Source organism: Salarias fasciatus, chromosome 2, assembly GCF_902148845.1.
Source record: "Salarias fasciatus chromosome 2, fSalaFa1.1, whole genome shotgun sequence".
In the NCBI taxonomy this organism is placed as follows: domain Eukaryota; kingdom Metazoa; phylum Chordata; class Actinopteri; order Blenniiformes; family Blenniidae; genus Salarias; species Salarias fasciatus.
The window spans coordinates 11,801,580-11,825,881 of record NC_043746.1 but is presented as its reverse complement, the minus strand read 5'-3'; the positions used below and the strand labels follow the sequence as shown (position 1 = coordinate 11,825,881).

At 43.6% G+C, this 24,302-nt stretch overlaps 1 protein-coding gene across 1 annotated transcript; it reads left to right on the top strand.

The window, feature by feature from the left end:
• Positions 1-10,516: 10,516 nt before the first annotated feature.
• On the top strand, positions 10,517-24,097 carry spon2a (spondin 2a, extracellular matrix protein). The gene is made up of 6 exons (XM_030109945.1): positions 10,517-10,651; positions 14,581-14,809; positions 16,815-17,035; positions 22,228-22,419; positions 22,782-22,953; positions 23,102-24,097. The coding sequence occupies exons 2-6, from the start codon at positions 14,584-14,586 to the stop codon at positions 23,287-23,289; spliced, it is 999 nt and encodes a 332-aa protein (XP_029965805.1). The 5' UTR covers positions 10,517-10,651; positions 14,581-14,583; the 3' UTR covers positions 23,290-24,097.
• The last annotated feature ends 205 nt before the right edge of the window (positions 24,098-24,302 follow it).

Here is a 24,302-nt window from a genome sequence, read left to right as displayed (position 1 = left end):
TCTCGACGAACCACATTCAGCCAGTTTGAGCTCACCCTCACAACGTCATTACAAACCAGTCAAACCCGCAGTGTGTGTGCGCGCGTGCGTGGGCGTAAAGACGAACTCTTAAAGCACAGTGTGTATGGTCATAACGCGACAGCTGATGTTTCCACTCGTGGGTGTGAGGCGGGGCGGGCCGGGAGGAGGAGGGCAACGCGGACTGCGGTGTGGTCTGTCGACAAAAAAAAAAAAAAAAAAGAAAAGCAGAAATATACGGTGAGAGTTGGTCACTTTTTCTCTCTCAGGGTTCAAATGCACACATATCCTCCAGCAGTCGCCCTCTGTGTCCTGTCCCTCATCCACGGTTTTCTTGCCCCCCACCCCCCCGAATGTAGAACCGCCTCCTGTGTCTTTTTTGTTTTTCTTCTGTATTTTTTTTTCTACACTCTCCCTTTGTTGCCCCCCCCCCCTTTTGTGCACAAGTCTGAACTGTTTTTGTTTTTTTCTTTTCTTTGCTTTCTTTTTAGCACTGACATCTAACCATCTAACAAGGAATGAATGAATGTTTGAACGTGACTGTGTGTAATGTTAAAATTGGGAAATGTATTTTTACAACATGTGAACATTTTTTTTTTTCCACTCACTCATTGTGAATTGATTTTTTTTTTCTTTCACCAGACTGCAAAAACAAACAAAAACAAATGGAAAAAAAAAAAAATCTCCTGTAACTAGGCTCCTAAGCTTTATTTTTGTTTTGTTTACTTTTTTATTAGAAACAATCATGTTTGTGATGGTAACTTCCAATGGTAAACTCCACACCGTATTTTAATAAAATCTTAAAAATTAAAAACGTGCTTGATCCATTTCCATTGTTGATTTTCCTCTCTGCTTGTTGATGCCATAAGTTCTGCTTTGTGCCAAACCTTTGACTGTCTTTAGGAGGAAAAAGTGTTCTTGGGTATCAGCGGGGGCCAGTCATGGTGATAAGTTTAGTTTTTGGTGCATCATGGGGATGTGGAGCGGCGTTTACAGGACTTCGGCCATTAACAGAATTGTTTACTACCATAGTTTGGCGCTCTTTTATACGGCAACAAGGGGTTATGCAGTGCCAGATTGGCCACAGCTTTACGAGTAGGTGTGTGTTTGTGTGTGTGTGTGTGTGTAGGGGGATGCGGGGAAAGGGGGCTTCTGTGCAGGCCTTCAGGGCAAAGGAGGGTGGGTTGTTGGGGGAATTATCAGCCCCACAATTGCTTCCACATGCACAGAACGGTGAGCTTTCACCTAAAAATGAAGTGAGGGATGAATTGTTTGGTGACTCGATGGCTGTTTTAATTTTCACCTGTAAATGTGCTAACAGTATTCGTCGGTGTCTCGCAGATTTACAGCAGCACGACTACATCATTGTTCTCACATGGCGATTTGAAATATTAACCATGTGTTAAAAAGTATATATATCTGACCATATGATGTGATTTATCTGTGCTCCAGCGCCGTAGCATAGACTGACTGGAAAGGAAAAAAAAAGAAAATTCTTTGTGGATGTACAAAGAGTCAAGCGGAAGAAAACAGGGATAAATCACTTTACTAAAATGTGTTTTTGTTTGTTGTCCCTGTGAGAGGTTAGTGACTTGTCCAGGGGGCTTTTACCCAGAGTTTGCTGGAAACATGATGCTAACACTGATAAATCAGTACGGAGGATGATGAAACTCTCGAGCTATGTAAATTGCAAACAAATGTGCTTTTAATTATCGTTTTACATTCTTGAAAACTTACTGATTCGCTAATTCTTAGCTAATTCTTCCTTACGTTGCTGTTTGGACTGGATGAGTTTGTAAGCTGTGGAGCAACGTGAGCTGATGGGGCCCGGGTGAACCTGCCGGGGCCACGGGACGGAGGGGCCACCCATGGAACACATGGAGTCGCTGCAGTTTGACGTGCCGGTGTTTGAAAATCACACCAGTGATGCAAACGTCTTCCCGCCGTCTGTGCTTAAACACTGGCACGCCGATCCTTTGGTCTGGTATTTGGTTATAAACTATAACAGGATACAGATGAGGCGACCTCATTAGTTAAAAACGGCTCATTTGTTATTGCAACAAGCCACCAAGGCCAACGTCAGTGAGGTGCTGGAGGAACGTCTGGCGTCCATTCTGGAAAGAAAAGCCCATCCAGTAGTGACTTGGATATGTTATGTTGATGTAAGCGTAACTCTTAGCTGATTTACTGGTTTGATGAAAACCTTAATATCTACCTCTTCTTTTAATGGCTCTGTAAATGAAGCAGGAGACCAACATGCGTTCTGTCTTTGTGTAAAGTGAGGGACGGATATGTTACGTAACGCTGTGGCCCAGGAGGCCCAGGATGCAAGCAGTATTTTAACAGACCTGATTCACAGACACTTCAAACACTCCTAAATCCGCCGCCCCCCCCCTGCCAGCAAATATCTCACTGTTCGATACTGCTGCCAGCACGCATGCCGTTCCACCAGGTTTTTTTTTAATTTGTTTGTTTAGGTCATTAAGTCTTGGAGCAAACTGTCAAACTGGAAGAAATGTGAGTGTGTATGTTCCCATAACGCCGGCGGGTCAGTAAACTCCGTTAACTACCCTGTAAAATGAGTCATTTTGCTTTGGTAACTTCTGTTGGTTTAAGTGGGGGGAAAAAAGAAAAAACTTTTTCGAGGCTTGTTGAATATTTAGTAAAACCAACAAGACAAAAATCCTCGAACGGGGTAAAAAAAGAAGAGCAGCTTTAACCTATCAGGGTGTGTGTGTGTGTGTGTGTGTGTGTGTGTGCTGGGAGGTGCACATGCTTGTGCACACTTACGCGTGTGATGAATTAGTCTCCAGACGGATGACCTATCGTTCTTGGAGGGATCGTGCTACCAACCCCGAAGCTGTGGGATAAGTGTTTGTCTTTGAGATGATTAACTCTTATTCCAGCCACCGGGTGACTCAGATGCTGCATCTCAGACTTTGTTTTCCATATTAAAGATGCTGTGGTTTATTTGATCATCAGCCATCAGGCGGTCGGAGGATACTTTTATTTACATTTCAATGGAAGCAAAAAACCGGGAATGAACGTTGAAAGTGGAGTCTGTGGCACGCTTTTTACCGGGATGGTGCACTTCTTTAACACAACAGGTCTTCGCTCCAGGTGTTTGTGATGAACGTCAGTTTGAAGCATCGATGGTTTTTTTTTCCTCGGGTCTGAGGCCGAGACGTGAGCGCTCGGTGGTTAGCTCATGCTTTCCCCTGCGCCGCTTCACTCTCCTGGCTCCTGCTGCGTTGACGTGAGCGTCTGATTGACAGGAAGACATTTTTCGGCTATCTTGGAGATTTACGTCAGTCAGGTCGATGTGCCGCTGTGTCTGGAGTGTGTGTGCGCGGTGTGTGTGTGTTTGTGTGCCAGCCACAAACTGCACTCTTACTGTAATCCACTGATGTGTGTGTGTGTGTGTGTGTTTAAGTAATCAAAGCGATCGCCGGTTCCCGGTTCCCGTATAGGTCCGCTGACACACTTGCCAACGTGAGTTCACGTTCGGGGTGACTGTGTGTGTGTAGATCATGCTAACACAGATACACACCTGTGTAACTGAGTGTCGATGACGTCTGCCTCGGCCTGTGTGTGTGAGCTCACTGTCGCTAATGATCATGGGAGCCGGGTTTTTTAGTCATAACCTACTTTCAACAGTGGAAAAGTCACTATAAAGATGGACAGACGGAAATGAAGGACTGCAGGAATCACGCCAGAGACACATCTAAAGACGGTGAGATAGTTCACCTGATTGTTTATGACTGCAAGGACGCAAAGTCCAGATTGTTAGCGGATTCGCATTTAACCCCGCTTCTCTCCCCCCGTCTGTCTGCACCTCATCATCGCTCCTGGTTCCTGGAAGGTTTACAGACGAGCCCTGCAGTGACGTGGCGGCCGGCGGGTAAAGGGCTGCGCTCTCGGTCTGGTTGATGTTTGCCAGGTCAAGTTCGATAGCGGAGATCTGAGAACCGACTGGGAGCAGTCCGCAGTCCCGACCCGGTGTGTGTGTGTGTGTGTGTGGGTGGGTGTGTGGGTGGGTTGATGATATATAAGCCGAGCGCCTCGTCGCGTCCCTGCCTTGGATAATAAAGACAAAAGTAACATGAGGTTTTTAACACACACACACACACACACACATAGCAGGACAAACAGCCTTATTTAGTCTGAGTTTTTTTTTTTTTTTTTTTTTTTGAACTTATTCTTTATTCAAAATCTGCAAAACAAATTCCACCATACAGCTGTAAAATACTAAATTTAACAGATACAATGTGGTACAATAGTACTCCTTGTTGCCATCAAACACTTTTTTCCCATATTACAATGAAACATTAACAATTTTTTTCTCAATAAACAAGAAGTCAAGTACAGATATAATTGTGAATTGGAGACCATTTATCTTTAAATATGTCAATTTTCATTTGCAGTCTTGCAGTTATCTGCTCCATGTGATATACTTCCTTCAGTTTGTTCTTCCATTGTGTAATGTTGGGGGGTTGAGGTTTAAGCCAGGAGGTAGTAATCATTTTTTTTGCAATCAAAAGTAATATTTTTAATGGAATTCTGTTACATTGTGGTATAAAATTAATTGGGAAAATTCCCAGAATTATGAAATTTGGTTCCAATGGAATTTTAATACCCAAGCAGTTCATAATTTCACTCTGAATGTCTTTCCAATAGTAAGTTAATCTGGGACAATCCCAAAATATATGAGTATGGTCCCCCACACCACCACAACCCCTCCAACATCGATCTGAAGTTTTACCAAATTTGGATGTGACAAAAGGAGTTCTAAAGAATCTAATTTTGGTTTTCCATTCAAACTCTCTTAGTGTTGGGCTGTTTGTTATTTTATATCCCTCCTGCATTGTTTGCTCCCAATCCTCATCCTTGATTATTATGTTCATTTCCAGTTCCCATTTTCCTTTAATGTCTTTTGTATCCTCTGTTCTGTCACCTTGCAATATTTTGTAGACATATGAGACATATCTGCTATTAATTGTCCTTTTGATTACAGAAATAAAAAATTGTTCTATGCTAGTGGGTGGGGCTTGTAGAGACGTCAAATAATCATGTTTATGTAGATAGTGTCTTAATTGTAAATATTTATAGAAATCATTAGCTGGAAGATTGTATTTTTGTTGGAGTTGCTGGAAGGTCATTAAATTCCCACTATCTACCAATTGACCCAACATCGTAAGGCCCTTTTCAGCCCAAGTTTTTAATCCAAATGAAGGAAGAAATTCAGGATTGTGATGAATTTGAATTAATCTGCAAATCGAGTTAGGGAGATTTAGTATCTTTTTGATATTTAACCATGTTGACAAAGTAATTTTGATCCATTCATTTGTAATTTTTTTCTTCTTTTGTGACCATGCATCTGGACTTATGAACAGAATCGTATCAAGAGATACGTCTTTACAATCCCCTTGTTCCATCCTACACCAAATGGTATCCTCTTCTTGACGAACCCATGCCACCATGGATCGAAGTTGAGCGGCATAATAATAATTTCTTAAATTTGGAAGATTCAACCCTCCAAGTTCTTTTGGGCACATAAGGGTTTTAAGTTTGATTCTTGGGCGTTTATTCTGCCAAACAAATTTTGAGAGCCATTTATTAAGCATAGTGAATGTGGACATTGGAATTTTTATAGGTAAGGATTGAAACAAAAAAAGCAGCCTGGGTAATATGTTCATTCTAATTGTTTCTATTCTTCCCACAAGTGAGAGGGGTAAGATTTCCCACCTTGTAAGATCTTTTTTAATTTCATCCAGAAGTTTGCCATAATTAGCTTTAAATAAGTGTGATATTTCAGGGGTAATTATAATTCCAAGATATCGAAATCCTTGATTAGACATGTTAAAATTAAATTTACTTCTAAGATTTGTTGGCCATTGGCCTTTTAACATCATCGCTTCTGATTTTGATTGATTTATTTGATATCCGGAAAGTTTGCCATAATCTTCGAAAGTTTTTAAGAGGGGAATTACAGAAGTGGCTGGATCACTAATGTACGATAATATATCATCAGCAAAAAGCGATATCTTATGTTCTTTCTTATTTCCATCCTTAATGCCTTTAATATTTTCATTCATCCTGATTGAAGCTGCGAGTGGTTCAATATTAATTGCAAACAACAGGGGACTGAGACAGTCGCCCTGCCGAACACCTCTTTCTAAATAAAAGAAATCAGAGCAGCTCCCATTTACCCTGACACATGATTTGGGATTTGTGTAAATTATTTTAATCCAGTCCACAAATTTGGGATGAAAGCCCATAACTGCCAAAGTTTTATACAAGAACTGCCAATTGACAGTATCAAAGGCTTTCTGCGCATCAAAACTAATTAACATTGAAGTTTTATTATTATTATTCTTGGCCTGTGTTACAATGTTTAGAGTTCTTCTTATGTTATTGGCACTATATCTACTTGGGATGAAACCCGTTTGATCTGGGTGAATGAGATTTTTAATATGTTTTTGTATCCTTTTTGCTAAGATGCTGGTCAGCAGCTTTAGGTCATTGCAAAGTAAGCTAATTGGTCTGTATCCATCACAGTGTGCTGCATCTTTTCCCTCTTTATGAATGACTGAAATTATGGCTTCTGACCATGATGCAGGCATATCACCTTTCTTAAGAGTGTAATTGAAAACCTTAGTCAGCAAAGGCAATAAAACATCAATAAAGCATTTGTAGAATTCTCCAGGAAGCCCATCGGTTCCTGGAGATTTATTGTTCTTCAGTTTTTTAATTGCCTCTCGAATTTCAGTCTCAGTCACATCTGAAATCATGTTTGTTGCTTCTTCTCTAGACAGTGAAGGAAGATTTAGACCCCTGAGAAAGGTATCACACCTATGTTTTATCTCATCGTCATTTATTGGATTTGGTTCCTCATAGAGATTTTTATAGTAGGATGCAAATGCATTAGCTATTTCTTTCGGCCTGAAGACATTTATTTTACGTGTGGGGTCCAGTATTTTATGTACCATTCTGTCAGCTTGTGCTTTACGGAGTTGAAAACCTAACAGACGACTTGCTTTGTTCCCCATCTCATAATATTTTTGTCTAGAAAATCTCAACGCACCTTCTGCTTTATATGATAGGATTTTATCCAGGTCCTTCCTGACTTCTTTTAATTTTATCAATGTGCTGTTTGCTCCAGAGTTTTTATGTTCTATTTCTAACTGTTTTATTTTATGTTCAAGATTATTTTGTTCCTCCAAACGTTGTTTCTTTAGCCTAGATGATACTTCAATCATTTTCCCTCTTATCACTGCTTTAGCAGCACTCCACAAGGTAGATGGATTGACCTCTCCAGTATCATTTATCTCCAGATAGTCTATCAAAGTTTGTTTTAGCTCTTTAGTTACTGCTGTATTGGTTAATAATGAAACATTCAATCTCCAATATTTAACAAAATTCTCTTTGCCTAAGTCAAGGTGTAAAATCACAGGTGCATGGTCACTCAATGTTATACTTTCTATCTGACAGTCAGCTACTTTGTAAATATGTTGTTGAGACATGCAAAAGAAGTCTATCCTGGAATAACTTTTATGAACATTAGAGAAAAAGGTGAAGTCTTTCATATTTGGGTTCATGTGTCTCCATGGATCCCCCAATCCCAATTCTGCAATCATGTTGTTTAGAATATTTGTTTTTCTACTTTGAGGGCCAACCTCTGCTGGAGTTTTGTCTAATTTACCATCTTGCACAGCATTAAAATCTCCTCCGAGTATTATTATCCCTTTGGCGTGCTCTGCTATCATATTAGCTATATCTTTAAAAAAGTTCTCATCATACTCATTTGGAGCATATACATTTACAATAGACACTCCCTCTCCTCCTATTTGGCCACACACCATCACAAATCTCCCCAATTTATCTTGGAATACTTTTTCAGTTGAGAAAGCCAGTGATTTATTAATCAAAATAGCTACACCTCTTTTCTTTCCAAATGATGCACTGTATGTTTGATTCACCCATTCCCTTTTCAGTTTTTTATGTTCAGATTCACTTAAGTGAGTTTCTTGTAATAACGCAATAGAGCATTGAAGTTTCTTTAACTGATTGAAGATTTTTTTTCTTTTTATGGGATGATTTAAACCACGAACATTATATGTCACAACAGTCAACTTTCCCATAAAGATTTGGCAGGTTTTGAAAGGAGTACCTTAATGATTTTTTCACAAATATTGCACACATTGTATGGTTTGTTAAACGGTGGTATTTTTTGTACAGTATTCAGAACAATCTTTGTAACACATAGAAGAAGAAATACTAATAACAACGATATAAACAGACTCCCAAACTTAGAACAGGGAAACCAGTTCTCAAGAACAGTCCTCGTTGAAACGGAGGGGGGTGACGGAATCCCTCCGTGTGGCACACAACGTGTAGTAGCAACTTGTCGACAGCATAAAGCTGCGTTCATTGTTGCTCTCGCATAAATCAAACAAAACAAATCAAAATAGAAACAAAAAAGTCCTCTTACCTCCCCTTTGGCAGGAGACAGACCTTTCTAATATAATGGTCAAACATGTCTCTGTTAACTAGCCTTTTTTTTTTTTTTTTTTTTTTTTTTAGTTATATAGCAATTAATTATTGCACATTTCTTAGTCTATCCATTTACGTTTCAGTGTATTAGTCATCACCTCTCACAAGTGCTTGCATGTCCGCGATGCTCAGTGTTGACTCTCCAGCGGTGTCTTTGGAGGATGCAGTGGACCAGGTGTTGCGCAATAGTTCGTCTTGAATTCCCTCCCGTTCATCCACCTTGATTTGTATTCCCAACTCCTTGAGAGTTGGTGCTGCCTGTGCAAGTGTGGGAAAGGTTTTCACTCCGTGGTCAAAGAAAATCTTCAGTTGTGCAGGGAACGGTGACACGGCCTTAATTTTCTTCTGTTTCAGCTGTTTGATAACATCCCGCACCTGCTTGCGCTTCTTTTGTGTTTCCGCAGTGTAGTCCTGGTCAAAATAAATATTCTGGCCTTGGTACATGACTCCGTTACTGCTCCACGCTGTTCGGAGCACTTTATCTTTCATTCTGTAATCCAGGAATCTGACGATAATCGACCTCGGCGGCGCTGCAGCTTGTGGCTTGGTAGTCAGGGAGCGGTGAGCCCTCTCAATGCCGAGATCCTCCTCTGCTGGCAGTTTCAATGAACTGCGGATCATTTCTGTTATGAAGGGAATCATGGCTTTTTTCTCTTCGCCCTCTTTAACTCCATATATGCGCAAATTATTGCGCCTGGCTCTTGATTCGAGATCCTCGCATCTCGAGGACAGTTTAGCTTCGCGGTGTAGTAAATAGCGAATCGCTCTTCCGTGGCGCTGTTGCTGATCTTCATTGTCGCTCACCCTCTGCTTTATTTCGAACATTCCCCGTTCAAGCGTGTCCGTACGGTCGATGACATCTCTCAGGGTTGTTTCCAGCCTGGTCAGAGCAGCCTTGGTATCTTTAGAAGCCTCTGCATGTTCTTTTCTGAACTTCCGCAACTCCTCCAGCACCGGCGCCATGTTTTCTTCAGGCTCACTCACGTCCGAGGGCTCTTTGTCGCCTTTACCACGATTAGGTTCCTTTTTAGCGCTTTTAGATTTCTTTTCGGTATCTTTTCCACTAGCCGACATCTTTGGTCATGTTTGTAGAGAGGTTTTTTAAAAAGAAATGTGAATTATTTTGGCTAGTTTTTGGATCCGTCCCTAGAGCCAAAGTCTCAGGCTGTTTCTTCAATCATGGCGTCACCGGAAGTCCTTTTAGTCTGAGTTTTGACACGGCGATGAGTGAGTGGCGGCCGGCAACAGAAACCTCCCCGGTAGTCCATGTGGATACCAGCTGTGGGAACCAGTGACCACCACCACACGTCTCTCTTTCATTCGCACACACATACACACACACATTCATTTACACACCCTGACCCGAGGAAATGGGGTTCCTCTGCTGGGATCACAGCTGGATCCGCCACAGGACCGAATAAGTTCTTGAAAGAGGGGAAAAAAAAAAAGAACAGCAGCCGTTTTAAAACCCTGGTCCAATCAGCAAATTAAACACAGGAATAAAATCACGTGCTTGAGTCCAGAATGCACTTGCTGTCCAGGCCGAACCCGACTTCTGTTTGTCTGCCATTATTCAGCAACTCTACACCTGGCAGGCCTGAACGGCGAGCGCCGGAGAGCAAGGACGAGAAAATACACAACGCCGAGCAGCGTATATCAACGTGCCCAATGTGGTGCTGATTAGCTTGTCAGCAATGAGGTTGCTGAGTTTATGTGGCCACAGTGGAAGACTTGGAGTGGGAGAGAGAGAGAGACAGATAGACGGAGGGAAGAGGGGGACATTGGAGGAGAGGAGGCCGCTAACTGCCTTTCCATACAAGGAGAGGTAGGGGGAGAAAAGAGGAGGAGGGGGAGGAGAGAAAAGAGAGGGAGAGGGAGAAGGAGAGAGAGAGGTGGGTAATTTGAGGAGATACGATGAGAGAGAGAGAGAGAGAGAGAGAGAGGGAGAGAAAGAGCGAGGAGGAGGAAATTTGGAGAGAGATAAAGACAGAGAACGGCGAGATTAAGAGTGATAAGGCTGAGAAAGAGGAGACGAGAGAGTGGAGCTGTATCCTCAGCACGCCTGACTGATCCAGCACAGGTAGGGAACACACACACACACACACACACACACACACACACACACACTCACACACACAGGTTCTACAAAGAGGTTGACGTTTTTCAACAATCAGCCACACATGATACCATCCTCAACTTTCCCCTTCAAGGCTTTGTTCATGATGAAGTTTTTATTTTATTTGTGACTTTTTTATTCCCAGACTTGTGTTTGGCTGCTTTGCATGAATAAAATGAGTCTGAGCTTCTTCTCTGCACATGCTTCATGTTCCTAAAGTCCACCGGACCTGGATCCGTCTGAAACAGCCAAACAAAACTGAACTCTCTGTGCAGAGAATGAATGAAGTCTGAATGTGCTTGGTGTGTGTGTGTGTGTGTGCCCAAAATATATAAAAGTAAATGTACCTTCCACTCCCGAATTTACAACATGTTTCTTCTCGAGCAGAAGTAACGTGCACAGATGTCTCTTCACTTTTTATGACGGGTCTGAGCGGCGGTCTGAGGCTGCCTCTGATCGCTCCGCCGATGTTTATGTCCGTTTGCATCCTCACACCGAGAGCTGCTTCCCCTTCATCACACACACTATCCTGGCCCGCGCCCACACAATCCATCTTCTCTGCTGCTTTATGCTGGAAGTATGGCTTGAGTTAGGTAAATCAAACACCGCACAAGCTCCTCACTTTTCTCTGTGTTTGAAGTGTTGCCTGCTCGGTCGTGATTTCCCATCTGTCTGCATGAGGAACAGGGTTTCTGACCTCCTGCTGGGACGCACGTCTGACCTGGTGTCTCTCTGAGTTTTTTTGTTTTTTTTTTGTTCACATTTAAATGAATGAAACGGTAGGAGCAGATACGTGCACTCCATCCAGGTCTGTATGGAGAAAGTCTTTTCAAGCACCACCTCAGGAATCCACCTTTGCCTCATAAAAGATTTTTGAGAAAATCCCAGGGAAAGCAGCAAATTACATCTCTGACATCTCCCTGTTAAAAAAAAAAAAAAAAAAAAAAAAAGAGCCAACCTCTGGCTGTGTGTGCATACCTGACTGCCCGTGTATATGAGCGAAGGTGAATGTGTGTATTATCTCTGCATGAGACGCTGTAATTACACGGCTCCGCTGGCTCCGCGCCACATCCCCTTGTTTTACTGTGTCTTGCGCCTGACAGAAAAACTGCTGCGTCTGTCTGCGTGGACTGATGGGAGCCGGTCTGCGGCGAGAAGCGCAACTGTATGTTTGAGCGTGTAAACTTCATGCCGGTGGTGGAAAATGAGCGTCTGCCTTCATTATCCCCGTTCGTGCTTTCGGCGGCAGACATCAGCTGACTTGTGGGTTTGAGTGTTGACTGTGGGGGGATTCATGAAATGTCTCTTCGGCGTGTTATAGTGCTTCTGTTACAGGTTCAGAAGGGAAGGTCAAAGGGTCTGTTGAACCAAAGTCTGAGCGTGGAATGGGGAGTGATTATTGGGTATTACATGACACCGCAGCAAATAAATCATTTCAGAGAGAAGCCGTCACGTTGGTCTATACGTCTCCGATTGAACGTTGGTGTGAAAAAGACTGAAACAAACTTTGCAGCGACCCGTCACAGGACTGACCCGGTTTCCCCTACGGCGGAGAGTATGGAGGAGCATTAATGTGAAAAGCCTCCGGGTCTGCATCGTTCTTTTCAACGTTGGGATTTATTGCGTTATATTAAGCGAGCTGCATTCTCCAGCATCTCACCTGCCTCCTGCAGAGCGGCGAGGCCGAAGCCAGCGAGGTGATCGGATGACCGAGCTGGAAGATCAAAGCTGTGTCTCCAAACTCGGGGTATTTTTATGGCTGGTTGTTAAACCACGCGGTGGTTAATATACATTTAATAGAGACAGGGAATTGATAAAACACCAGGGAGACAATGCTGCGGTCAGAAAAGTGTCAGAGTTGGAGTTTTGCAGCTATATTGGCTGAGTAATACTATCTGACCTCTGGAAATAGACTTCAGGGACAATGTGCGGCAGGACCCCAGTGTTATGTGTGTTGATGGAGTGTGTGTTTGCGCGGTGGTCCACTTGCCCAGATTTAACTGTCTGCATTCTGCAGCTGCTTGAACTCTCAGTTATGATATGGTAACCCTTAGAAACACTGCTCTCCCTTTCTATAGCACAAAAACACAGAAAAGAAAATCATCTTCCATCAGCGTCTTCACTACTGTGTCAGAGAAAAGACGAGAACCTATAAAACAGGAAATAAGTGAAGAGACGGTAGTATTTTGCGGAACATTTTCCACAGATTGCGCCCTCAGAACAGAATTTTGGAAAATTTCTAAAAGAAACGTTTGAGATCAAATCACTGTCTCATTCTGGTGCCAGCTATGATGGTGGTTTTTTAGGAGTATTTTGAAGCTCGGGTTTTTAATGCGGACTGTCAAAACTCATGAGTGTGGAGTGAATTTAGATGAGGATTTGGTGACAGGGTGTATGCAGGCCGACCCGCTGCAGGGCAGTTTGTCAAGCTGCTGGTTTGTCAGCACTATATATTCTCCTTTCTGCTACTCATGAAAACACTGTTTGTCCTGGACGGTAATTTCCAAGGACAAAGCTGGGTCAATTGCTTTGACTTTTTTCAGGATTTTACTTGTTCAGGTTAAAAAGGTATTTTATGTTTTCCACAGAAAAGGCATGACGCAACCCAATGACGGCAACACTCCTGACAGAAAAGGTGTAACAACCAATTTTCCGAGTCGTTCCTCACACCAGGGGTCGAAATGTGGAAATGGGAGTGATAGTTTTGACAGAAATCAGGAGGCGGGAGCAGCCAGATATCCTGCTCAGGGAGTGAAGTGACTAAACACTTTAGTCATTTAGCTCACTGACACTTCTCTGCTCTTTCACCTGTTTGACTTAACATTTGAGCACAATAAGCGTTTAAACATTACAGGATTCAGAAAAAGAATAGAAATAAAAAACAGCTGCAGAACCAAGGCACCATAATATCACCAGAAATTACATCAATATGTTATCAGCTGACAGTTTTGCGGTGTTTGTCAGAAAAACTCAGTAAATCTAATTCTGTCAGTCTCAGTTGTTTTTGTTGGTGGTGCTGAAGTAAATGCAGCTTTCCACCGGCACTGTCATAAAGTTTTATTATGTCTGGGTTTTTATCTTTACGTGAGTGTCAGTCGTATACTTCACACTGTTTTCTCCTCTGTCTTTGAACAGATTTCCTACATATTTGTCACTTTTGCATCAAAATAAGATCTCAGTGATGGAAGAAGAATATCCATTCATGGATACATTTTGCAAAGAATAAAGAAAAGCCTGTTTGTTTCTGTTATTCTCCTCCAAACTACACAAAGACATCTAAAGACTGTGGTGTGTTGAGAGCAGACATCAGAATTGCTGCATCCTGACGGAGTGTGAGTCTGACTCAGCAGCCAGCGGTCGGCGGATGATCAGTCGGTGAGATCAGTGGAGCTCCGGAGCAGACAGAGTTTGCATCTTTCCCCTCAGAGAAGTCATCCCTGTCGTTTTTATTTTAGCCAGTGTAGCAGACGTTCCGGTGAGCGTGGTGAGCGATGGCTGTTTTCGTCCTGCAGCCAGCCTGGCTCCGGGTCAACACACGCTGAGTCCACACAGCAGCGGCAGGGTTTCTTTAACGCGGCGCTTCAGGGTCGGTGGGTTCAGTAGCTTTAGTTCTTCGATGAAACGTCTGTGTTGTGATATGGCAGACAGGGGATTTCCCCCCATTTATTCTAGGATTTTCTGAGATTTCCTAAAAATTTCCATATTTTCATTTTTTTTTTTATCATTTCCATATGCAAAGAAAAGCCCTGGGCATTTTTTTTTTTTAAGTATACCATTCATTTTATGGTTTTCAACACAAGTCACTCATCACTGTCAGTGAAGGGAACTCAGCTGCGTACAAATCTGAAAGACACCTTTCGAGCAGGCAGTTCTCATTTCTCTGTTTCTTTCAGATCATGTTTTCGGAGCACCTGACCTGCGGTTGGCTGCGGCAGCTGCTCGTCGTACTCGTGAAGCTTTGCCTCACCTGTGCCGGACCTTTGAGACCAAACAATGGGACAGAATGCACGGCCAAGACCCCGGCTTCCTACATCCTGGTCTTCACGGGTCACTGGACTCCTCAGGCCTTCCCAAAGCAGTATCCACTCTTCAGACCCCCAGCACAGTGGTCCAAGCTCATCGGTAAGAAAGGAAGAAAACGTCTTTCGTCTGTTGAACACGGCTTGTTTATCTGCAGCGAGGACAGAGGAGGCGATGTGTCGCAACCAGGAGTCACAGGTGCAGAAACCAATCAGGAAAGCAAAGGCAAAGCGAGAGTGTTGAATCCATCGCAAATTCAGCTTCACTTGGACACAGATTCTTCTGATTCACGTCATGTGTCGAAAGTTTATAACCTCGTAGTCGGCAGACAGACACGAACACAGAAGGGCGAGAGATGTTAATGAGCAAAGCAGCTTGAAGCGGAGAGCAATAAGACAGTCTAAACGCTAACAGATGGTGTCTCCCTTTGTTTTCTCAAACTACTGTTCTGTCCGCAACCTTCCTTTCGTATTTCTCAATTTCTTGGAGGAAATTGTTTGGCCCCCCTTCCCACATTTCCGCTGGTTTACCTCAGCGTTGGCAGCGAATCACGAGAGCAGTTTTGAGGCTGGTGAAGGTGGGTGATGATGGTCGGGGTGTGGTGGGGTCAAACCACGCACCTCCGAGCCAAGAGGAGGGAGGCGGAGGGAGGTGGAGGTGCAGGGAGAGGGGAAGATGCGATTTAGACCCTTCTATTCTCCCTTTTTCTTTTCCAAGCCATGAAGCACGGGATGGCTGGCAGATGTTAGCACATGTGTCTACATGTATGTGTGTGTGTGTGTGTGTGTGTGTTGTGCTGCTTCGTGGCGGCGGCTGTGGCTTTGCCTGGTTTCCAGCTCTTCTAGCGGTGCCCTGCTTGCTGCTTCTCGAGACGGTCACCTGAGATTCTGACACATCTATGAAGGGACTTTATTGTCTTTGTTAAAACAGGCTGATGCAGGAGTGACATCTCTCCGGCGGCCAGTCTGCAAGTTCTCATTCATCAGTTTGACTGACGTTTAAAAAATAAAGTGTCACTCTATGAGCAGGAGGGGTGGAGGAGCAAAGAGCAAAACAGAAACGGCTTCGTATTGAGACAAAAAGAAATAACATGAATGGAGCAGCGTATACAGCAGCACAAAGAGAAACTTAACCTGGTGAGAGGTTTGAGGGCCTCTCAGGGTTTTGTGTAGCTTTATAGTGAAGATCAAGAGTCGAGGGACCGAGGGCACCGTCAGAAAGCAGAGGGGAATGGTTTTTATCACGGCCAAAAAATACATGGGCAATTTAAGAAGAGTGGGAAGGGGGCTTTGAAGCCTTGATGGGGTTTATACGTGACGTGTTCTTGAGTTTCAAGGTCCTGACGCTGGTGGGAAATTTGTTAGGATGGAAATGTAATTAAGTGCATAAGTAATGGCAGTTTAGGGAGAAACAAGATATTGTGTGAAGTGTGCTGTGCAGGTTTTGTGTGTGTCTTGGTGTGTGTGTGTTAATGCACGTGTCAGGGATATTTAAATTCAAATCCATATTGCTGTGCGTATGTGTATGTGTGTATGTTCATGTGTGTGTGTGTGTGCAGCATTGAAAAGTGAGGTAAGGCAGAACCATCAGAGCATTTGTCAGCGTGCTTCTGGCTAACCTCACTCTGTCCCGAAAACCACCGGCCCGAGCCAGAACCTGGGGTACAAACAGTTTAACCTAAATTAGTGTCCTGATTCTTTACAGATTTCATAGAAAATCAAAACTAAGCATAAGAATGTGAAGTAAATCGCTCTGTTGGCAACGATTATAACAAAAAGCATGATTAAGGCTTTTTTAGAAAAGCTTGAATAGTTTTTCTGTCCAGCTTTGAGCTCTGGGCCTACTTCCTGACAGCTCCAGGTCGCCGTTTCATCAGTGATAGATGACGGCAACTTTGCAATGATGCCAAAGACAAGTATGTGGGCAGTTCCTTATAGGAATCATGTGTTGAAGAGCAGGAAGTAGGAGGCAGTCGTAGAAATACATACCGACTCCGTAGTGGAAATGATCTCACCGTCTGGCTGAACCTCTGTGGTGTTTCGTTGACATCGATATGCATTCCAGTGAATAAGCATCTTACTTCTGCCCTCTCCTCTTCTCCCTTCAGCGGTCAGCCATAATCGCCATTTTCAGCTCTGGGAGGAGGGCGCTCCAGCCAGCGTCGGGGTGCAGAGCTTTGCTGAACTTGGGGTGACGGTGGAGATGATGAAGACGGCCAAAGAGGCCAGGAAGAAACGCATGGTTGGTGCCATGTACCGAACAGCTGGCATCCCCAACGGCATTGGACACAGCTCCACAGAAATGGTCGTGCACCCCCGGAACTCGCTGGTAGGCACAAATAAACCTAATTAATGCAATACCCATTCATAAAAGCACTTTGCCTGCTCAGACGCAGAAAACCATCTGCTCGCCTCGGACTCAGTCATCTGGTGACCCGGGTCTCCCCATAACATCGTTCATTTGCTCCGACCAAATAGTTCTTCGCCGCTTTTTTCCACTATCCAAACAGACTATGTTTAGCCCAAACGCTGCAGCTCTGTAGCCACAAACGCCCACATCCATCCTGCGCGGTCTGCACTCTGTCTGCTGCCTGTCCCACTGAACTCTGGGAGCTGACAGAAGGGCCAGGATGATGTCCACAACAGGACCTGTTTGAAAACATGCTGGGTCTTTTATCCTGAAAACATTAATACCACTGTTTGAAAATCTGATGGACACAGCTACTCTTGGTTTGTCAGTCATAAACATTATAATTACATTTTTCATGCTGCAATTTATTAAAATTGAAACTTGTATATCTATGGAAGCTCGTTACACAAAACACATTACAGTCTGTGAAAGTATTCAAATGGTTACTTCTGCTGGGCAGCGGCGTCAACAGACTCATCACAAAAGGTGTTAATTACACAAGAACCTTGAATCGATGCATTCCAGCAGTCGTGCTGTGCACTCATCTGGAAGCGAGAATGAAAAAACAGCATCTCACGCAAAAAACAGAACTGTTAAATCAGCCCTTGAATCACTGTCATACAGTGATGGTTGAGAACTTGCAGCAGATCAACATCACACTTTGGTTAAGGTTGATACACAAACAGAAACGTGTTGATAGTCTCAAGGCGGCAGGATGAACGTTAGCTCAGGGTACAATCCTGCCGTGAGGAGGAGAACAGAACAAACTGAACGTCCAAACCACTGCAGAAAAAGTGATGTTATACTTTTCTCTCAGTCCTAAGAAAGAAAACAAATTGCTTACTTGAGGTGTATACAGCCCGAGGCCCTGATGGTCAAATCACAGGAGGCAGATGGAAATAAGGAGGTACAGCATCCACACACACCAGAACACACACGTGTGCAAACAACTAGGTCAAGTGATGGATTATTAGCCAACACATGCAGATATCTCCAGTGAACTCTTGGCAGTGTATAGAAACAGCTTTTTCTTCATTTTAAGGATTCTCGTTCTTAAAAAAAAAACCAAAACAAAACAAAAAAACCTTGAGCTGAAATCTCTCCACTCATCAAGACCATCTTGAACTGTTCAGTCCGTCTGGACCAGAGGAGATAAAGACAAACAGAGTGACAGACTTGCTCTGTCTGTATCTATCTATCTAACATCATCTCACGTTCAGGCTAAAATGCTTCATAGGCTTCAAAAACATTAGAGCAATTAACTCTTGTGAATTAAAACAGAATTTAAATTAAAACTGAAATGGTGTCTAAATAGAAAAACATCACAAGAAAAACAAAACTAGTCATCTGTTTAAACTGATAGAGAACAAGTTATAACAAACAGATAATAAAGAAAACCACTGCAACAAGCATGTGGTCCAGTTCAAAGACCGTGGCGTACCCGGACAGCGACCGCAGCAGTACACATGAAAGGGACTGATGTAGCATCCTGTTGTCTGGCCAGTTTTCCTAACAAAACCTTCAGCTGTCTTGGCAGCAGCTATTTTCTGATGGCGTGGCCTGAACTGACTTGTGTTTCAAAGCTCCTGAGTTGAAACAGACAAACACAAAGCACGTGCAACAACACAAGCGAGCTAGCTCGTGTCCGTTTCAGCGGAAAAGCTAGCTCACCGTCTGTCTCGAAGCCTTTCATTTCATGAGACACTCGGCAGCAGCTAAAAAGATTTGCTTTCCGCTCGGTTTTTGCTTCCCAACGTTTTTGTTCCTACCTCTTGTCATAAACATGGTCTGTATTGTCTTCACCTCTACCATGATGTTTGTATTAGGAGAAATAACGAGCTAGCGTGTAGCGTGGAGCATTATTCATCTGACTCTGGACGTCATACCCACTTATCTAAGTTACTGAGAGATAGTACATCCAAAAAGGAATAAAAGAGGTGCCTTTGAACTGCTTACACTCCAGTAGGCCATCAAAAATGTTTCCAAGGCTGTTATTCTCAATAAAATACTTGCATATTGTTCCTTTAATTAGTGAGTTTTATTGCTACTTTGGAGCTGCTTTTGGCAAACTGTTCATAGAGGCTTCATCTGATGTTGTACCGTTGCAGACATTATCTTCACATTCGGTGTATCGATAAAAACAAACTATGTAAGTATTCTTGTCTCCCCCCCCCCCCCCCCCCCCCCCCCCCCGGTCACATTTCCTACAGATGCATACAGATGCATTCGAACAGATGTTTGTTTACAAACCACTGCTCCTGATTGGTCTCTTAGAGCAAGGGTCAAGGCTGGATGGAGTTTTTTTTAGACTTGAGCTAAATTGGAGGCCGAAGGCAAAGAATTTGAAATATGGCACCGTGGAAAAATGTGCCATACCATTATGAGAGTTAAATTGTTCGTAAAGCATCCCGTTTATTTGTCAAGCACAAATAGCTGATGAATGGGAGGGAGGGAGAGAGGGAGGGAGAGAGGGCACACATTGGCCTGGGCTTTTAGAAATAGGTGTGTGTCTGCCCGAAAGTCTGGTGACCTACATTTGTTTATTGGTTGTTCCACCGCTTGAACCCGAGGGTCCTCAAAAATCATAAACATCTCGGTCGGAGGGCATCTTTCGCAAGCACCCACCATGGTCAGCAGCTTAACGGCTTGTCATGTAGCTATACGAGGTGTGTGTCTGGTTTTAAACCTCCGTCTGTTTTTAGGTCAGTGGGTACAACAGGCAAAACAAAAGCACAACTATAGTGTGTTTGTTTGAAACGTGACTGATGTGACTCTGTTGACAGCTTAATCTGGTGGTGTGCCTCTTTCTCCCCTGTACTTATTTAGAAACGCCTCCGCCTTTTTTTACTTCAGAAAAACCACAAGTCATACGCAATGCTCCAAAAATCCCAAATACGTATAATTCTTATCTTCTTACTCATCAGCCTTATGCTACTGTTGTTAAATGTGTAATTCAAAACGCCCAGACTAAACCCAACAGCCGCCGTCCAAAATTTCGGCTGTGAGAGCAGAAACTGAGACAACGGCGGCTCAGCGTTAATGCCACTGTGCCTGCGGGCTGGGCTGGGTGCCTTCTGGGCCGACTGCTTCTCCTTAGGGCTTCGACGGAGATTTGCTGTGATGGAGATCAACTGAGAGGGATCGTGGTGGCTTTGAGTAACAGTCTCCGCTCTAGAGATACTTCCTTCACCGTATATTACAAACCACAGTGAAGTGATCGAGCCAGTGGCAGGGAGAACCCCTGAGAAGACATCCTCTCTGAGCAGCCCAATGGATATAGCAGGACGGCTTCTTGGAAAAACCGCTGTTAGAGGTGGGGGTGAAGTGGATGAGAGGAGGGAGGGAAGCTCGCAGAAAAAAACAAGGGAGGATTGAGGGGATCAGTGAAGGATTTCCAAAAGCAACACTGTTACTTCTCATTGTCTGCGTGTCAAAAGCGTAGACTCAGAGAATCAGGCTCCGGGTGTCATGCTGACTGGACCCGCTCCCTGTTCCCGGTGGTCCGTTCTGCTCTGTGATCTGATATTATCCTTGTCTCACCAACACGCTCCATCCCACTCCATGGCCACCCTTTCCTGTCCATCTACAGCTGTCCACGCCCACCCAGCCCTCCCTGAGAGCAAGCAGCTCAGCGTAGGTCCTCAAATAACAGCGTCTGCAGCTGAGGAGGCGTTTTTCAGATGTGCTGTTTTCTGGTCAGCTGCCACCTTGGTGTGTGTTGACCCCCGGGCCACTTCCTGCATGAGGTCACCAGCTCTCAGGAAACATCCATCACTCAAGAGACACGGTCTAACCCAGCACAGGAAACGGAGTGGCTGCATGCATGCACACACATGCAGGTTCTTGTGTTTATAAGGTACAGAGTTATACGGAGTTACAAATCCTGACATGGATTGCGCTGGTGTCTGTGATGTCTTGAACACTGCACTCATTCTTCTGCCGATCTCACTCTGCAACCTAATTTATTCTACGCACAACATACAGTCCAAACCAAAAGCAATTGGGCTGCTGCACAGCAGGATCAGTTTAAAGGAATTTTTAAAAAAAATTCTGCAAAGGCAGTCTCTACTTTAATTTCAGTGGGTTTGTTCTATATGGAAAAAAAGAGTTGTAGTTTTTTTTTTTTTTTGGTTGAGGTCTGAATACTTTGAGTTCATACGTACAAATCTACAATCAATCTGAAGTCTGTGAACATGCTCCAAAGTTTTGTATTTTCTGTGGAATAGCCTACGAGCTCTTCGCTGCTTTCAGCTTTCAGCTTCTCCTTCAGGAAATAAACTGCAGCTGAATCAGCCCACCTCCCACCTCCTCACACTCAGCAGTTGTTTTGTGTCCTTTGGAGAGTTGTTTTGTTCAAACAAGTCTTTATCTTAATACAACAGAGGCTCTTATAATGTTGTGAGCAGTCATTAAGTAGTGTGCCAGTTTAATTAGCAGCCATGTGCGCTCAGGTTATAACAGATCGCTCTGATATCTGGGCTGTGCGGACTCCGCTGAGTCATCAACTGTATCTCATGTTTTCTTTTCATCTGTCTGATTGTTGTTTCTTCATCTCATAAAACTTTCAGCACCTCATTGGCTTTTTTTTTTCTCCGGACTGATCCGGCTTTTACATGTTGTGACGAATCCCCTGAGGTTTTGCTCATGAGGTCTTCTTTGGAATACTGATGAGGAAATGCGTACACCTCCACCCACGAGGGCATTCTTGACGCACCGTGTGCTCACGAGAGGTTTTTTTTTCTTTTTCCTCGGGCAAATCATTTTCCGCTCATCCACATAACTTGGTGGTTATTGGATCATTTACCAGGTCAGAGTTTTCCTCTGCACACCTGATTTCAATACATTGTATTAAAATTTTGAGGGTAGAAAACCAGCTTTGATATTTCTTAGAATTTTACTTTTGTTACAAACCCGATCAGTTCTATTCGCACCACACAGATTTTCAGCCAGAGTTTCAAACATCTGATGCTTTTATTCAAAGGAACGTTCATCTGAGAGTTCTATTCTACTCGATTACTTTGCAGATTTTATTTTAAAGGGTTTGCCTCCTGGAGTATTCAGTAAAGATCCGAGTTCAAGAGAAGAGTTGACTGTCTCTGTGGTGTCCACAGGTGTCCCTGATGGTGAAGCTGATCCCCAGCCCTGACTGGTTTGTCGGAGTGGATAGCCTCAGTCTCTGTGACGGCAACCAGTGGAAACAGGAAGTGACAGTTGACCTCCAGCCTTACGATGCCGGCACTGACAGCGGATTTACTTTCTCGTCACCGAACTTCCCAACCAGCCCACCGGAGAACATCACCAAGGTATCAGTTTGTGTTTGCACAATGCCCCCATCGCACAAAAATAAACACACAAAAAATATTCAAAGGAGGTTCAGTGGGAAAACAAAGCAAGGTACAAGGTCCCCTCTTCGTATTCTGAGAATATTATGAGCAGTGTGAGAATGGGACGTCATTCTTAGCTGTCTCCACTTAAATGATTGCTTGGAAGCCCTCATGCCTGACCTGAAGTGATTTGACTAAAAAGGGCCCCGCTTACATAATCCACCATCTATCCTTTCCCGGCATGTGTTTTAAAGTGGGCTATTGTGTATTTGAAGTTCTTTTGAGAATCTGCTGGCTCTCACGATGAATTATGTCTGACTGTTCTCTGCTGACCTGTTCAGATCACGTCTCAGATGCCAAACCATCCGGCCAACTCCTTCTACTATCCTCGCTTAAAGGAGCTTCCACCTATCGCCAGCATAAAGTTCACTCGACAGATCCGATCGCCGGACCGTCAGGCCCCAATATCCAATCACATCCTGCCGAACTCCATCAGCCCACAGCGCTTCTCAGGTATGACCCCAGGGCCGCCTTCATTAGTTTCAGTGTTTTAAGACCCCAACATCAGAGAAAATAAGCAGGTTGTATGTTGAAGCTTGGAGTATGATTTAAAAACAGTTTGCAGAACTTTAGTAATCCTCTGTCTCTCATATCGACACAGCAACACCACTGGACTGCGAAGTGTCTCTCTGGTCCTCTTGGGGTCTGTGTTTGGGTCCCTGCTCCAGAGGGGGCGTTCGCCATCGCACACGATACATCCTTTTGAGGCCGGCCAACGCTGGCACCCCCTGCCCTGAGCTGGAGGAGCAGGCTGAATGTGTACCACACAGCTGCATGAGGCGCCAGTAACGCCGCCGAGCGTCCCAGCACACGCTGTGCCAGTACGCAACACTGGGACTTTCACGTTGTCACTGCTGGACTGAGATACATCGCTGCATCTCGAGCATGACCATGCAAAGGATTGTCTTGTCTTCATTACAATCGAAGTGTGGAAGCTTGGGATGCACTGTATTACCCGTGAAGACCATTGGGTTTAGAGTATATACTCCTCTGGGTCCATTGATCAGCAGTAATGAGAGGCTAAACTCAGACTGTGATGAACAAAGACTGAGTGAAACAGCCACGACGTTTTGTTTTGTAAAGTGACTTTTATATACTATTGTAGATAGAGAAGAGGACAGGTGGGAGAAGAACCATGAGAAATGTCTTTGAGTTTTTTTTTTTTTTTCAATGATTTGTTCATAACCACACAGATGCGCATTGAAATTGTTGTGGCACACTAAAGTCACAAATGCACATCTTCAACATGCTCGGCCTCGTACATGAATGCACACATGTACATGCTGAAATCTCTACACAAAGGTCCTTGCACATTCTGCATACCTTTACAGGCGTGGAGGCATTAGTTTACATAGATAACCTACACATGCTTGGCACACGAAGCTCTTTTAAAATAACCCCACACCCCAGTTTGGAAATATCACCTAATAGCTCTTTTGGAGGTTATAGCCCGTCTGAAGAAGATGGCCAAATTATAACAAGATGCAGGTTTCCCTAACAGGATGAAAGATTGTATTTGTATTATTGTATCTTTTTTTTATATTTGAGATTTTGTACATATTGTATGATGTATCTTATCTTGTATAACTCATGAATAAATGTGGAGGTGTGTGTTTTTTTTTTTTTTTTCAAATAGAAACCATCTGTGTTACTTTGTCTCCCTGGATCATTTTGCATTTTGCAAATCCTCATTCAAACATTAGAGTATATTCTGGATTTTCCATGCCTCTTGAAATATTCAGCATTATACTCACACTTCTTATTTTATATCCGCAGAATCCTGAGCCTCCGGACACAAACAT

Excerpts from the sequence above, each read along its gene's own strand:
- spon2a (XM_030109945.1), top strand. The coding sequence starts at position 14,584 with ATGTTTTCGGAGCACCTGACCTGCGGTTGGCTGCGGCAGCTGCTCGTC. Across the intron at positions 14,810-16,814 it reads ACAGTGGTCCAAGCTCATCG|CGGTCAGCCATAATCGCCAT; the intron begins GTAAGAAAGGAA and ends TTCTCCCTTCAG. Across the intron at positions 22,954-23,101 it reads CAGCCCACAGCGCTTCTCAG|CAACACCACTGGACTGCGAA; the intron begins GTATGACCCCAG and ends ATATCGACACAG.